A 16,574-nucleotide genomic window follows, 5' to 3' on the forward strand; every position below is an offset into this window, starting at 1 on the left:
ATGCTGGAATTTAAGTACTGTATTCTGAAATTGCGTTTTACGTTGAAGATATTTGCACAGATCAGGATTCGGGTAGACATTTGATATTAAGTATTTATCAGCAATTCAGCCGTGTAATAAATGGCTATTCCATTGACCTTAGAGTCATTTGAAACCTTAATGAAGTAAACGACAACAGCAACTACAAAAATCTTTCAATGCGTTAAGAAAAATAATAAGCCATATGGAGAAAATAGGGTAAAGGACATGAAACTTGAACTGAAGTAAACGCAGATGACCACTAATTTTGTGACAGAATTGCTGAGCTTCACTAATTGTTTGTACCTTTTAAAAAAATACCTACTAACTCTCTTGGAGCTTTTGCATTTAATGATTTTGGTATTGAACACCATTTTTGTTCTATATAGTAAAGAAAGAAAAAGCAAATTGGCTATACCTTTTTTTCCCCTTTCCTCCCTAAAGCCTCTGTACACAGTTGTATATTCTAGTTGTAAGTCCTTCTAGTTCTTCTATGTGAGTCCCTGCCACAGCATGGTGACTCACAGGTGGTGTGATTCTGTGAGTGGGAAATGAACCCAGGCCACCCAAGTGGTGAGAGAGCTGAACTTTAAAACCCTTTGGCCATGTGTGCTGGCTCACCAGACTTTTTTTCTTTATGGGTGAGTAAGATTAGCCATGAGCTAACGTCTGTGCCTATCTTCCTCTGTTTTGTATATGGGACACTGCCACAGTGTGGCTTGACAGGCAGTGCGTAGGTCCACACCCAGGATCCAAACCCGTGAACCCTGGGCTACTGAAGTGGAGCACATGAACTTAACCACTGTGCCACCTGTACTTTCTGTAATAATCTCCCAAAATTCTTTCTGAGTCTCTTTCCTTTATGTACTATGACAATGATATCTACGATGACAGTAGAGCATAGTGGTTAATAGCAAGGGCTCTGGAGCAGAGTAGGTTGAATCTCAGCCCAGCTATTTATTAGCTGAGTGAACTTGGGCAATTTCTTTACTCTCTTGCCTCTTTGTAAAGAGGGAATGTAGTCTTTGTAATTATATGAGTCGATACTTGCAGAGCAATATCGGCCTGGAACAAAAGAAATGAGTTAACAAGTGCTATTTACTATTGTCATTAGTGTCTGCTTCAGATGAGAATATGTGAAAGCGTATTTTCACTGGCATAACCCTTTTTTGTCCTATCGTGAAGTTTTACAGTTCAGGTTAATGCCAGTATAGTAATATTTTTGGATACCTGTTTGGTAAGCTCTTGTCACATTTGAGAGGCGTGTCTTAGACCCAGCTTCTAGTTAGCAGTCCTTTAAAATATTTGCTTCTGGCACTAGTGAGTACATAATTCATTGTAGAAGTTCTTTTTGTGCTATAAAATAGAAACAACCTCAAGGGCCATTAATAGAAAAATGTTTGAATAAACTGTGCACTTCCGTATAGCAGTTAGGAATGTGTCTTCATTTATTAATGTAAAAACTCCGTAACACATTAAGATGAACAAGATCAGTTCTAGAGTACCTCACAGTATATCATCATTAATGGCATAAAAGAATATGACAGCCAGCTCAACAAGTTATGTTTCTTTCTATTTATATACATGGAAATCTAGGCAGTCTAGAAAAATAAATTCTAAACCGATAGCATTATCCCTGGAGATAAATAAGGATTTTGTCACTTTATTTTTTTATATTTCTGTATTTAGAACTTTGTAAACTAATGCAGATGTATTCACATTAAGTATATAAACGTTACTACTTTTGAACTAATGAGAATATATTTACCTTTCATGAATGAGCATTACTCATAATAAATTGTTAAATTAAAAATGTAATTAATACCGCTAGATTGTCACTAAGGTACTATTTTTGTGCCTGTTTTACAATAAAACCTTTTATCTTTCTTAGGTCCTCATGGAAATTACAATTAAAGGACTTCCTCAGAAAGTATTAGGTTCACCAGCATATCAGGTTGCTAATATGGATATTCTTAATGCAAGTATCTTAAATGTGATGGTATGATTGAAATTAGCCACAAAAGAAAAGTTCCATCATATTTCCTTTTCTTAAACTTAGGTTATAAAATTCTGAAAGAATTGGATTTGGATATGCTGATTAGGTTTAAAGGAAAAAAGTGATAGACAAAGTAATAGATTAATGGAAAGAGTTAAATATGGCACTATTAATGGAACTGTTTTCTTGGATTAAACAAGGGGTTCCAGAAGGAAAGTTTTCTGTTCGCTTGTACGTAATAATAATGCTGGTTACTGTTAAGAATTTTGGAAGCTAGTAACATTGGCTTAATTATGGTGAATTGTACTTAATATCTGCAGGTTATAGGTCCAGCAAGTTTTAAGTTGATGTTCTTTTTATACCTAGAATCACTCACCATTCCTCAATTGCTCATATAGATGGAATAGCTATGATTAACATATAAAGCGCTTCATTTTTGTGTGCAGTTTATGGAAATAAATTTGCTATCATTTTTATCATATAAGTAATGTCAAAAGTGAAATTTCTCAAGCTTAAAAGGATCGTATTTCACATAATTGACTGTAGAAAACAAATGTAACAAGAAGATTGACTACAATCTCCCATCTTTCTTCAGGGAACTCCTGCTTTGTTCTTAATTCAATTAATTTTCAACAACAATCTCTTGAAATGTGTAGAAGATGAAAGGTAATTTAAACTGAAACCATTCTTTAGGTCTTTTATCTTGAAAACTTTATGTGCTGAATCAGATTTTTTTTAGTTATGCTATATCATAAATTTTCTAAAAATTAAAAAATTGAAAGGAGACTTGGATTTCATCATTTCTTGTTTCCTTGTCAGTCACTTTTAGAATTTTCTAATAGTGTAATTAATGTATTTTGGCAAAAAGTACATGATAATGCATGATTCACAATTTTTTCTTTAGGTTTTTTCTCAATCTGGAAACACTTGTAGGCTGTGTTCTTTCTGGTCCAACTTCACCACTAGCTTTCAGTGACTCTGTTTTAAATGTTATTAATCAAAATGCAAAGCAGCTGGAAAACAAGGAGCATCTTTGGAGAATGTGGAGTATTATAGTCACCCCATTAACTGAATTGATTAATCAGGTATGATATAAGTCTGCTACATATTTCCCCCCGACTTTAAGAAATATTTTCCTTTTGCTTCTTGTTAGGGCACATGGGGGAATGAATAGAACTTTGAATAGAAGATGTTACATATTTTTTCCTGTGGAATTGCTAAATTTTCTATTCTTTAGATTAGTTGAATTCTTTTCATTTGCATTTCCGCCTTATTCAAAAAAGTATAACTTAATGGGGACTAAACAGGTCCGTTTTCTCCAGTAGTGATTATAATGCCAGAAGGCTCCCATATGATACATAGAAATTCTCATTTATGTCTTGGATTCTTTCGGTGTTTGTACTGTGGAGAAGAATAATGATCATCTTGACTAGATTGTGTATCTGTAGGATTCCCATGGTAAAGCCACATTGGTGATTATCTCAAAGTTATATAGTGGTCCCTAAATCAGTAATCTGTTGAGTAAATCGTACATTTAAATACTTAACTAAATTGGCAATATTGGCAGAGCATGGAGCTCAAGTTCTGTCATTATTAGTGGTTCGTCAGCTGCTTTATCAATCTTCAATTGGAAATAATTGTTTCAGAAATATTCTGCTGTAACTCAAAGAAAGGGAAGACTCCTAAGAATTTATTATGTGATAGTGCCCTAGCCCTTATTTTGGCTACTCAAACCAACATACCATTAAACATACTTTTCTGAAAGAAAAAAGTTTACTGTCCTAAGTAGTTTCCCATTGTTACAAGCATAGCAGAGGCCCTTTTTGTAATTCCTTGCTTGAATAGTACCTTCTTTGTATAGTAAAAGATTTTGGAGTCACCTCTGGGATTCTGTTTTAGGATTTAAGCACAATGCATTGTTTCCCGGGGTTGCTGTAACAAAGTACCATAAACTGGTGGCTTAAACAACAGGAATGTATTCTCTTACAGCTCTGGAGGCCAGAAATCCAAAAATGAGAGTGTTGGCAGGGTTGGTTTCTCCTGGAGCTCTGAGGGAAAATCTGTTGCTTGCCTTTCTTAGCTTTGGGTGGTCACTGGTAATTCTTGATGTTTCTTGGCTTGTAGACGCATCACTCCAATCTCGGCCTCCATCTTCACATGGCATTCTTCTGTGTGTCTTCTCTATCCAAATTCCCCTTTTCTTAGAAGGATACCAGTTACTGGCTTAGGGTCCATGCTAATCCAGCATGACTTCATCTTTACTTGATTACATCAGCAAAGACCCTATTTCCAAATAAAGTCACATTCAGTTACAGAGGTTTGGAGTTCATCGTCTCTTGACCATCTCAATATTGGAGGAAACAGTTCTACTTACTACGCATAGCAAGGTGTTACTACTTATGACTAGAGTTAGATGGTAATTTGTCTAACTTCATTATTTTTCTTGTTTCAGACCAATGAAGTAAATCAAGGTGATGCCTTAGAACATAATTTTAGTGCCATCTATGGTGCACTGACTTTACCAATAAACCATATTTTTTCAGTACAGAAATTTCCAGTGGTAAGGCAATGTCAAATTTTTACTTGAGGAATTTGCATTTTTCTGAAAATATTATTTTACCCTTTATAATGAACTGCTACAGTAATTTTTCCTAAAATAAGACTACCTTATGACTTAATTAGCTTGGGGAAAGGAAAATGGTGAAGGAAGATAGAAGTTCCTCTTGACATTTGATAATTGCTGGTACTGTGGCATCATAATAATTCTTCAGTTACAACTCCATGAGGGGGGCAAACTTACTACCCTACGCTAGTCTCTTGTATGACACCTTAAATGTTAGTGTTTTTTAAAATGTTAAAGGTGTATTTTATTAGACGTTTGATATGTAGGTATACATTTTGAAATTTCTTCTTTATTATTGTTAGACCACCATGAAGACCTTACTTAGAACTTGGTCAGAACTGTATAGAGCATTTGCCCGCTGTGCTGCTTTGGTGGCAACTGCAGACGAGAATTTGTGCTGTGAGGAACTTTCTTCCAAGATAATGTCCAGTTTGGAGGATGAAGGCCTTTCAGTGAGTTTATCTTGATAGTGACCTTTTTTGTATTTAAAGGATTCTTTTCAAGTAAATGTAGACAGCATTTGTGAACTATCATTTACTTACTACTGCTTTTAGTTGACATGTGACTAAATAAATATATAAAACAAGTAACAGCTTTAGGAAACAATTTTGTATCTTTGCATTCTAACGTCCCTGTTTCAGGACCATTAACAGTGATGCACTTTTACTTCTCTGTTGTGTACCTGCTTATGCCTGTGCCATTCTAGGTTAACAGTACAGGGACCTTGCAGTCCTGGACTTTACTTTCTCATATTTATATGTTAGATCTTTAAGGTCAATCCTTTGGAAGTTTGTAGGCTTAAACGTGTAGGTCCCTTTTTACTCGTCTTTCCCTTACTCAGTAAAAAGGACAACCAATGTCAGTAGTTGGGTATGTATCATTCTAGAATAGACCTCTTTCTTTGTTTTTACACATAATTTACATATTGATACTCATGTGTACGTGAATACAATGTTCTTGCCAGTTGAATTCCATTGTATTTGTTACTCTGATGCATGCGTTTTTTCATCTGAAATCAGATGGATTTCTAGCTCCTGATAGTGGTCCCCATGGTAGAAGAATAGAGATATCTATCAAGAGCTAGAAATCCATCTTTTCAATTTTTTAACGCATTTATAATATCCACTTTTTCAAAATACTAGCACAGTTCTGATTATTGTGTTTCGATAAGATTTGTCATGGTGACTAAAAATGTAAACCAGGTCTTGTCACTTTTCCCTTTTTTTTGGTCACTCTTAAAACACTTCTGTAGCTTTCTGTTGCTTTTGGAATAAAAATCTGAACTGCTTACAGCTGCCCAAGAGGCTTGTTCTTCCTTCTCCAAGGGATCTTATTTAATTAGTTTTGTTAATTTCTGTCATAGCACTTGTTACTTCCTTTTGGGCACTTATCTCAAAATCATTTGTGTACTTCATTGTTACTTCACCCACACTCTGTGAGCTTAGGAGTGTTTCATCTTGTTGATGTGTGTCCGTGGCTTTTATCTGGCATATAGACAGTGAATTTGTTGAATGCCTTTATAACTGTTAATGGAGAAGGTTGACCTTCAGTTTTTGCCTTTTAAATATTGTCTTGGTTAGGCTTATATCTTTTTTCTCTTCTGGAAGAATTTAGAATGTGTCAGGTTTTATAAAATACCCTGTTGAGAGTTTGCTTGGCATTGGTTGGTTACATTGAATTTATAGATTAATTTGGAAAAAAATCTACATCTTTATAATGTTGAATCTTTCCATCTAGGAATATTTGTGTTCATGTATTTCGTTCTTCTGAAGTAAACCTAACTAACTTCCTTGATTTTTGGTAATTTTAAAGCTATTTTTCAGTTATAAATGGTCCCGCCCACATCATTGTCATCCCTCTCCTCACCTCACCCTCCCCATACTTGGTTGCTGCTGGAGTATATAAAAGCTATTGCTAATTTCCTTATGTTGAACCAGTCTTTTGTCCTTGGAATACCCTTCTTGGTCACAGTGGAATTCTTTTAAAACATTGCAGGTTAGTGTGCTAAGATTTTTGCATATGTCTTCATTAGTGAGATTGGACTTGCTCATTGTCCAGTTTTTGTATTGTAGAGATACTGGGCTCTTGAATGATTTACAAAGTTATAATATTTGCTGTGTTCTTCAACGATTTAAATAGTTTAAGAAGGATGCCATATCTATAATTATATTGTTCTTTTTTGTCCTTAAGTCTTATTCCCGTTTTCTTGGTTGGACTTGATAATCGAAGGCTTACCTATTTTAAGACTTACCAAAAAACCAATTTTTAAGGGTTTTGTTTGTTTTCTTTTTGTTTTTTTACTGGGAAAGATCATCTGTTGCTGGTTGTCCTCTTTTTTTCCCCCTTCCCCAAAACCCCAGTACGTAGTTGTATATTCTAGTTGTAAGCCCTTCCTTCTACTAGTTCTTCTACCTGAGGTGCCACCAGATCATGGCTACTGACAGACGAGTGGTGTGGTTCTGCACCTGGGAACCAAACCCTGGCTGCCACAGCCGAGCAAACCAAACTTTAACTCCTAGGCTGTTAGGGCTGCCTCACATTTAGTTTCATTTTATTGATCATCGCTACATCTTTAAAGCACTTTGACAGATTCTGTCATATCACAATATAATAACCAGTGGCTGGCCTGGTGGCGTACTGCTTCTGTTCTCGTATTCTGCTTTGGCAGCCCAGGGTTTGTGGATTTGAATCCTGGGTGCAGACCTACACGCTGCTCGTCAAACCATACTGTGGTGGTGTCCCACGTTCAAAATATTGGCACAGATGTTAGTTTGGCGACAATCTTCCTCACCAAAATATACATATATATATATATATATGAAATAACCAGAATTGTGCCAATATTTTCTAACAAGAATATTAGAAATGCATTAAAAAGTCTGAAAAGATGAATTTTTAAATTTTGCTTATCATTACATATATACACTTTTTGTTTTTATTTTCTGGATTATTTTTCTAGCTTAAGTCTGAAAGCTTGACTTTTTTCATCTTTTCCAATATATGCATCTAACACTATTCTTATTATTCCTATCAGTAGTCATAGAACATTAATTTTGATGTCTTTATAACAGGGTTATTTAGAAGGGTGCTTTTCCGTTTAAGAGAATAGTTCATGAGTGTATATGGCTATTTTATCGTTAATTTCTAGTTTCATAATTGTGATCAGAGAGGATTTTCTATACAACTTCTAATTTTGGGATCTATCCTCTAACTCTTGTGGTAGTTTTATAATTGTTCATTTCTAAGAGACTTTTGATTCAGGTGTTTACCTGACTCTTGATTTGATGTATTTAAACATGTTTATTATTTATTTTGATGCTATATTGTCATACATAAAGGTTCATGACTGTTATGTCTTCATGGTAGTAAGTTCCTCTTGACTGCCCTTTTCGTGAATTTTACTGATTTGAAATTAATGTACCATTTTGGGAATTTCTGTCATTTTTTAGAAAGTAACTTACTGGAAAAAAACTTACTGAGTAGTATAGAAAAAATTGCATAAAGCAGTTTATGTGCACTTTAACAAATTGTTATAATGAAACACTTGTGTAGCTGCCACCAAGGTCATTTAATAAGAGTATCATCAGCACCTCAAACTCTGCTGTGTGTTTTGAATCACAATGCCCTCTTCTCCCCAAAGAGTAGACTACTATTCAGACTTTTTTGATAATCCTTGATATTTTATATTTTTATATAAATATAAAATATATATATTTTTTATATTTATACTGTATATATTTGTTTAGCGTTGCCCCTCTTTTGAATAAATCGTATTTTGTGTCTTTTGGGCACAATGTTACATAGTTGGAAGGTTCATCCATGTTGTGTTTTGCTGAGTTCATTGACTTTTATTGTTATGTATTATTCTATTGTATGGGTTTAGGATTTTCTTTGTGTATATATTTATCAATTTATTTTAACCTTTCTGTGTCTTATGTAGCATCAAAGTAAATATAGGAGTCTGTTTTAATAAGTATTTAATCTTCTCATATATAATAAGAAATAGAGAATGTGTTCTTATCGTTAACATCTTTTTTGTTTTTTCTCATTAGATGACATTTTAATTAAGCCTTATACTTTAGAGTTTTCTTGTGTTTTCTATATTATATATCCTGGTTTTTTTCAGATACTACTCTTAAAACTTGTATCTCTCAAATTTGAGGATGAATATCCATAACATTCTACCATAGCAAGTGAAGACATTGATAGGATATCACTATTCTACAAATTTTTATACTGGCCACCTTTCAGGTTTTGTTTAAAAATGTGAATTTTAGTTAACAGTTATGTATTATTATAGAGAGTACTATAAAGCTTGGAAAATAAATATGTTTCAAAAAATTGAAGCTATTTTGTTGCTCAGCTTTGTTTTTTTAAAGATTTTATTTTTCCTTTTTCTCCCCAAAGCCCCCTGGTACACAGCTGTATAGTTTTAGTTGTGGGTCCTTCTAGTTGTGGCATGTGGGGTGCCGCCTCAGCATGGCTTGATGAATGATGCCATGTCCGTGCCCAGGATCCAAACCAGTGAAAACCTGGGCCACTGAAGCAGAGCGTGTGAACTTAACCACTTGGCCGTGGGGCCAGCCCTCAGCTTCGTTTGTTGTATTCCATTTTTTTCCTCCTTGTTTTGCTTCACTGTATTTTAATTCCTTTTTTTGTGTGTGTGAGGAAGATTTACCCTGAGCTAACATCCATTGCCAATCTTCCCGTTTTTTTGCTTGAGGAAGTTATCCCTGAGTTAACATCTGTGCCAGTCTTTCTCTGTTTTATATGTGGGATGCCTCCACAGCATGGCTGATGAGTGGAGTAGGTCTGAACCCGAGAACCTAGGTAGCCAAAGCAGAGCATGTAGAACTTTAACTGCTTGGCATGGGGCTGGCCTCCAATTTATTAATTCTTTAAGGGAAAAAAGGGACTAATTGTCAGCAAACTTATATGTATATGACTGATATCCTCTTGTTCAATATGCAGTCAATTGATTAGTAATGGTTTTTAGGTTCCAAAAATTTATATCACAGGATTTTGAAGTAAATGTTCATTTGTTACAGTTTCTACTATTGCAAATGCATAGTTTGATACTAGTTTTTTCTTATTATTATTAGTTAACCTCCTTTTTGTTCTGTAAAGTTACAGGATTTTTCTCTTATCTTCAGAATTTAGATATTTGACCAGAGTGTTTCTTGGGACATCATTTTAAATTACTCAGTTCTAAGTTCTTGATAGATGCTTTTAATCTAAAGTGCTGTGCCTTCATCTCAGGAAAATTACCTTGCTTTATTGGTGCTCCTTTTCCACCTTTTTGAGTACCGTTTTAGATGGTTTTTAGACCCTTAGGGTTTATCTTCTGTGTCCCTTACTTTCCTTTCTCTACATCTCTTTGTGTTTTGCTTTGGTTTTGGTACTGCTTTCTGGGAGCTTGATATTTCTAACTCTGTCAACTCCTTTGCAGTTTAAATGCTGAGGTGTTTTATAATGGTTCTGTTTTTACATTTAGTATTTCTAGGTGGATATGATTTCGTTTTACCTTTAAGGATATTAGTTTTCTTCTCTTTCTGTTATTAGCTTTTTCTTCATGGATTAGTTGTGTTGGTATTTATCACACTTTCTTCATGGTACTGGTGCTCCTCATGATTGTGCATATTTGTCATTAAAGGTTAGTATTAAACAATATTGGTAGCTGAAGTGTGTTTCCTAACCCAAGAGAGAACCCCTGTTTTCCTGGCTTTGGTAGCATGTTTAGTTACAGGAATCCTTGTAATTGTGAGTGGGAAGGAAGCACCTGAAACTTTTTTTTTTTAATGTAAGTGTGTAGATGATCTGCTGACCTTCATAGATTAACAGGGGCACTATCTTCCTCCTCCTGGCTCTTAACACCCGTTGTGGCAGGCTGTGTTTGGGGGCAGACATGAATTAGTCTGTTGAAGTGGACAAGTGGAAGACAACGGAGAATAAAGTAAGAAGAAAGTGCACCTGTTCTAGGGATTTTTAATTTCATTAGTCTTTTAATCACTCATTTGCTTTTTTAACAACCATCAGATCTTTTTCTCAGAACCCTCGCTGTGTTTTCTGTTACTCAGGTTCTGCTAGGAAAGCTCACTGTTTTTGAGGTGTTCTTTGACTCTTGGTGCTGCTGGGATTTCCTTTGTTCTGTTTTTAGTCTCCCTTGCCCCCAACCTTTAAAAGAAATTTCCAGAGAAATTTCTGATGTTTCTATGGATTTATTTTTATTTCAGTTGGATTACAGGAGGAGGAAGAACAAAGGGCATGAGGGAGCTTAGCAACTTTTTCATTTTTTGTTTTAGTTTTGCTGGGTTTATTGAACACTTGTAATTTTAAGGAGGAATTTCATAAAGAATCTAATTATGAACCTAGCTCTTCCTTTTCTCAGTTTGTTGGTTTGTATGCTGAGTTTTATGGGCATCTAAAGCTGAATTACTTTTCCTAAGTGTTGAGAAACAAAAAGTAGTAGTACTTGGCACAGAGCAGTTAACTGGGAAATATTCATAACCTATTCTTAATGTACCTTTATTTGGTATAAGCTATGACATGTGTGTTGTTATAGTTATATATGAGAGTAAAAGTCTTAATATTTTTTGTTGATGCTTATTACTATTTTTGAAAACTATGTCAGTAGTTGACAGGTCCTAATATAATACTTACCTATTCTTCCATAGAATTTGTTCTTCTTGGATAGAATCATTCATGTTATTACTGTAATGGTTGATTGCATCGACTTCTCACCATATAATAATAAATATCAGCCCAAAGTTAAATGTAAGTATTTTCTTTACCTTTGTTTACCCAATATTTCATAGGCATGGCTGTCTGAACCGTTGTCACCGCAAATCCTAATGGTTTTTCCCACCTCGTTTTACCTACTTTTCATGTTGTATAACCAATGTCAGTTACTGTGCTGGGAGCTCACATGCTCTTTCTCTTTCTCTCTCTCACACACTACTCAGGAAACATCTTTACTCTTTTTTTATAACACAGAAGGAGAAATACTATCCTATTTAGAGATTGCCTAAGTAATAATAATACAAGTGATTTTACTTATTCCATCTGGTGCAAGGGATTATCGGGACAAAAAACTATTTGTTGTTTTTGAGGAACATTAGCCCTGAGCTAACATCTGCTGCCAGTCTCCCCCTTTTTTGCTGAGGAAGACTGAGCTAATATCCGTGCCCATCTTCCTCTACTTTGTATGTGGGACACCTGCCACAGCATGGCTTGCCAAGTAGTGTGTAAGTCCACACCTGGATCCAAACCGGGGAACCCTGGGCCGCTGAAGCAGGACTTGTGATCTTAACCACTGTGCCACTGAGCCGGCCCCTAGACAAGAACCTTTGACATTTGTTAAAGTGTTCTTATTTGGTAGCCTGATTGAGAATAATCATTGACTTGGCATTAAATTGAATAGGAAATCATGACAGCGGTTAATTGGTTATGGTTTTACAGGAAATTTAGAATGATTCTAAAAATTTTTGCTCAGTTTTTAACATTTTAGTTAAAGTTGGACAAGTAAAATAGTAATAAGCTGTCTGATTTTTAAAACTACATGTCCTGGTTAATTCTCAATTATATTGTAATAGACAGCTGTTTTAAATCACTAATTAATTCTTTGAAATTTAATCTTCCTACAAGTGATTATATGGACATACTGTATACGAAGTAACCATCCATCCAGTAATGAAAAATGTTGATGTTTAAAGATAGTACTTTTCCTGTTTAAAGATTAGGAACATACTCAATTTCCCTTTAATAAGAAGATCTATCATTGATGAATTAGTGTAAAGATTTCTAGAACATAGAATATTTTTATTTTTTTATTTTTTAGTGTTTCAGTTTGTACTAAATAATTAATATAGAGAAATATGTTAAGTGCCTAAAATGTATTACAGGTCCGAGCATCACAGCATCACTGCCACAGAAATAGGTTGTAAATGTGTTTGAATTTTTAATCTCAGCCCCCCTCTTGGGCTGAATGGGCCTACTCAGAAAAATAAAATTATCTCTAAATACCATAACCATATTAAAAGGTTGTATAACAAATAATCTTAGAAATTATTTTGTAAGCCTCTTCTTGGCTTTGAAAAATTTGATGAAGCCAAGATGACGAATCCCTTGTTGACATATTTTGTTACTTCTGCAAAATTAGAATTAACCGAATATGCAGTCTATCTTTGATCCATAAACCTACAATTACAAGTCTTTTGTCTTTTTCACTCCTTGTCTTGTAAGAGGTGTTCTTGCTGTTTAAATTTATGGAAACTGGGAGAGATTTCTAAAATCTGCCAGCAGAAGTTGAGGAGGAGAGGAAAGAAAAATTAGAATAGGTAAAAGGAAGTAGTAGTATTTGTGAGTGTGCATCAGGATCACTTTGGGGTTTTTTTGATAACATTTACTGTAATAATTTCAGTTTTCAAGAATATTGCAAGAATTATATACAGACACTTCATATCCTTTACTCAGATTCCTCAATTAACAGTTGATTGCATTTGTCTTAATCCTTTCACACCCCCCATTTATTTATTTTATTCATTCTTTTTTTTTTTCCAGAACCATTCAAAGTATGTTATAGACAAGCCTTCAACCTGAAACAGTTCCCAAGTCTTGTCTTCATGGTTTATTCTAGTTACCGCTTTCTGTATTTACCTATCTTTTCTAATAGTGAGAAGCTTTATTCCCGTTAACATACGTGTATTTACTGTTCTTTCGATCAGTCTCTTCTGTGTAACCAGTCTCTTGACTCGCAGGCTATCTTTTCAGCCTCAGCATCGTGGCCGAGAATTTCTGGGTGACCTTTCTAGTTTATGGTTCTAGAGAGGAAGGTTGACTTCATTTTAAAAGCAACAGTTGTTTTTCATTTCACTACATGATGTTTTTAATTAAGAAGCATTGAATTAGAGTTTTCTCTTAAATCTGAGATGTTACCTTAAAGAATGGATTCTTTGAGGCAAAGGTAATTTTGGAATGGCTGTGCTTTTCTTAACAAGCCAGATAGGGGTTTATCATCGTAGGTAGGTATCTGGAGAGTGAATATAAGAAAGATACAAAGGAAGGTCAGCTGTTGCTTTTAAGGTACATCTTTTTCTTTAAATCTAGGCTTTTGTTCCTTTATTCTGGCTTAGGATTTGGATCTCTGACTTGTTCAGTGTTTATTTCTGGGTTCACTGTTCTCTAGATAAGCCAGGAAGCAATAATTTCTAAAGGAAATTTTGTTGCCTTATTTTAAAAACTGACTTGTAAAATTTTATTCTGGAACCTGTCTTATATAATTTAGTACTTTCTTACAAATTAGTTGTTGAAATTCTGAGACTATAAAATAAAAATTTCAAATGCGTTTAATAATTGCTTAGAGAAAATAGATTCATTTTTCTGGAATTGTTGTTCTAGATTTCCCAGTTTTCCTTTGTCTCTTCTTTTGTTTTAAAGATAATATTATAATGATATTTATCTATTAATGGTATATCATTTTAAGATTTCTGGGTATCACTACAGAAACATGTTTATTCGATGTATGTGTCATTTAAATGTGAGATATAAATTGTAAAGATGGACAGTGACACTTCCAAGTATACTTGTTTTAATAAATTCAATTTTATCTTAGCACCGCAGAGAACTTCAGATTGGTCCAAAAAGAAGAAAGAGCCCCTAGGGAAATTGGCTTCTTTATTTAAACTTATTGTCAGAGTGATCTGTTCTTTCCACACTCTGAGCCTCAAGGAAGTACATTCTGATACTCTCCTTGCTGTCGGCAGTTCAATCACCAGCATTCTTTCCAATGTACTTGGACATATTTCTTTACCTTCTATGATCCGAAAAATATTTGCAACTTTAACCAGACCTCTGGCATTGTTCTACGAAAACTCAAAGTAAGTATTTTGGGCTTAATAGCTTTGAATTAAATGTGTGTAATTTAGATCCAGGTAACAAACTTGTTATCTTCCTTTCAGCTTTGTTGTAGATAATAATCTTAACAACTTAGTGGAGAGGGTGCTATATTAAACCATACTTTTGTTAAAAAGATAGTTGAAATAGTACATAAATATGAGGTAGAAATTGGAAGTTTTATTTTGCATGCTTGTCTGACCTTTTCAATTTAGTACTTTTCAGATTTGTTAATACAAATGAGCATACATGTTAGGTGTATGGTGTATGTGAAAGCACACTTGACATACTAATTTGCAATTAAGTATATGGTATGCACTTAATATATTTTATGCATCTTGCAACATACACCTAAGAATTTCATTGTTTTTATTGTCTGCATAGGATTCCATGAAACTTTTTATCCGGTTTCCTGTTGGTGGGCATATATGTTTTTCTAGCTTTTGCCTCATAACTAACAGTATTACAGTTGAAGATATTTATACATCAATCATTGTTCACATTTGCCACTATTTTATGTAGAGCAAGGTCCTGGAAGTGAAGTTGTTAGTTGAAAGGGTATGCATGCTTAAATTTGTAATCGCCTCCAAAAGTTGGTATTAATTTACATTACCCTTTACAATTGAATTGAAGCAACCAGTGCCTTAAAAAAAAATCTGAAAAATCCCAAATAACAATGTTCTTTATAACAAGCTTGTATGCATCGATCATAGTACAGTCTATCTTTTATAAATTAAAGTCACAGAGAAAGTTTTAGGAACAGATTTTATCAAGTACAAACAAGAACCACAAATCCATTAATGTTTGCAAATCTTTTTTGTAGTCCTTAAACTTCGTCTGAAATGATTCATGCTTTTTAAAGAAAAGTACAGAAACAAGTAACTAGTATTAATGCTTTGAGTTCTATTCCAGATATTTTTCTGTGATTAATTTTTTAAAAGTAGATTCGTTTAATGTTTGGCGATTGGACATTTATTTGTTAAGTCTTGGGGCACCTTTTTATAGCACTACATATCTTACTTTTATGGCTGCATTATGATATTTTTAGGTTTAACTTTGTAAAATATTTATGTATTTTTCTTCCCAGGCTTGATGAGCTTCCTAAAGTGTATAGTTGTATGAACAACAAGGTAAAAATAGACAATTGTCCATAAAACGTACTTTCCTGATGAAAAAATGTTAAGGTTTAAATAATTGTCTTACTTAAATACAATTCTGTTGATTTTTAAAAGGATTATTATTATACTTCGATTTTTTAATGGATGTTTAATAACATGACATGGACACAATCAAAGGATAGTTTTTTAAAGAAGAATTTAAAATTATTGCGTTAATTCGTGTAACTCATCAATTCGTATCTCATTTCTTTATATATGAGGGTAATGGGCTCTAATGTTTCGTAGATAAAACTTGTGTAGGCAACTGTTAATATCTATTATAATTGACGTGCAAATAATTTTTTCAGTTAATGGAAAATGAGTTTACAATAAGCTGTAATCCTAATAATCAAAGTAAATTCACCTGATAATTTGTCAGAAGATAATTTGTTAGAAGAATATATATTTAAGCTTGATGGAAGCTTTTTAAAAAACCCTTTGAATTTTAAAAATTGTAATAGTAACGTGTTCTCTGAGCTAATTTAGTATGCTTTGTGTTTTTATTTTTTCCTGTTTTAAAAGTAACATTGCCAAATGTTACCCTAATAAACTTTTCTTTTTTCCTAGTTAGAAAAGCTTCTAGGAGAAATTATTGCTTGTCTGCACTTCAGCTACACTGGAACTTATGACAGTGAACTTCTGGAACACATCTCTCCGTTATTATGCATAGCATTTTTGCACAAGAATAAACAGATTCGAAAACAGAGTGCTCAGTTCTGGAATGCCACATTTGCTAAAGTGACGATGTTGATTTATCCTGAAGAGTTAAAGTATGCTAACAATAAAACTCTTTTATACAGTTATTCTATTGTGATCATGTAAATTGGTATTTTGGTTTTAACATAAACTTTTCCTGTGAGGAATCATTGCAGAGGTTTCCTTAGTTGAA

General features: G+C 33.9%; 1 protein-coding gene across 6 annotated transcripts in view; it reads left to right on the plus strand.

The window, feature by feature from the left end:
• Positions 1-16,574, plus strand: part of RIF1 (replication timing regulatory factor 1) — a 58,535-nt gene that overhangs the window by 25,603 nt on the left and 16,358 nt on the right. For 5 of the 6 annotated variants that reach the window (XM_046657896.1, XM_046657900.1, XM_046657901.1 and 2 more), the window contains exons 16-24: positions 1,910-1,996; positions 2,610-2,680; positions 2,919-3,099; positions 4,467-4,574; positions 4,940-5,089; positions 11,312-11,411; positions 14,248-14,512; positions 15,616-15,658; positions 16,253-16,455. In XM_046657896.1, the coding sequence (XP_046513852.1) occupies positions 1,910-1,996; positions 2,610-2,680; positions 2,919-3,099; positions 4,467-4,574; positions 4,940-5,089; positions 11,312-11,411; positions 14,248-14,512; positions 15,616-15,658; positions 16,253-16,455 (1,208 nt within the window). The remainder of the gene's footprint in view (positions 1-1,909; positions 1,997-2,609; positions 2,681-2,918; positions 3,100-4,466; positions 4,575-4,939; positions 5,090-11,311; positions 11,412-14,247; positions 14,513-15,615; positions 15,659-16,252; positions 16,456-16,574) is intronic. The other variant, XM_046657899.1, reaches the window with a different exon arrangement.

The sequence above is a fragment of the Equus quagga genome, chromosome 4, assembly GCF_021613505.1.
Source record: "Equus quagga isolate Etosha38 chromosome 4, UCLA_HA_Equagga_1.0, whole genome shotgun sequence".
Lineage (NCBI taxonomy): Eukaryota > Metazoa > Chordata > Mammalia > Perissodactyla > Equidae > Equus > Equus quagga.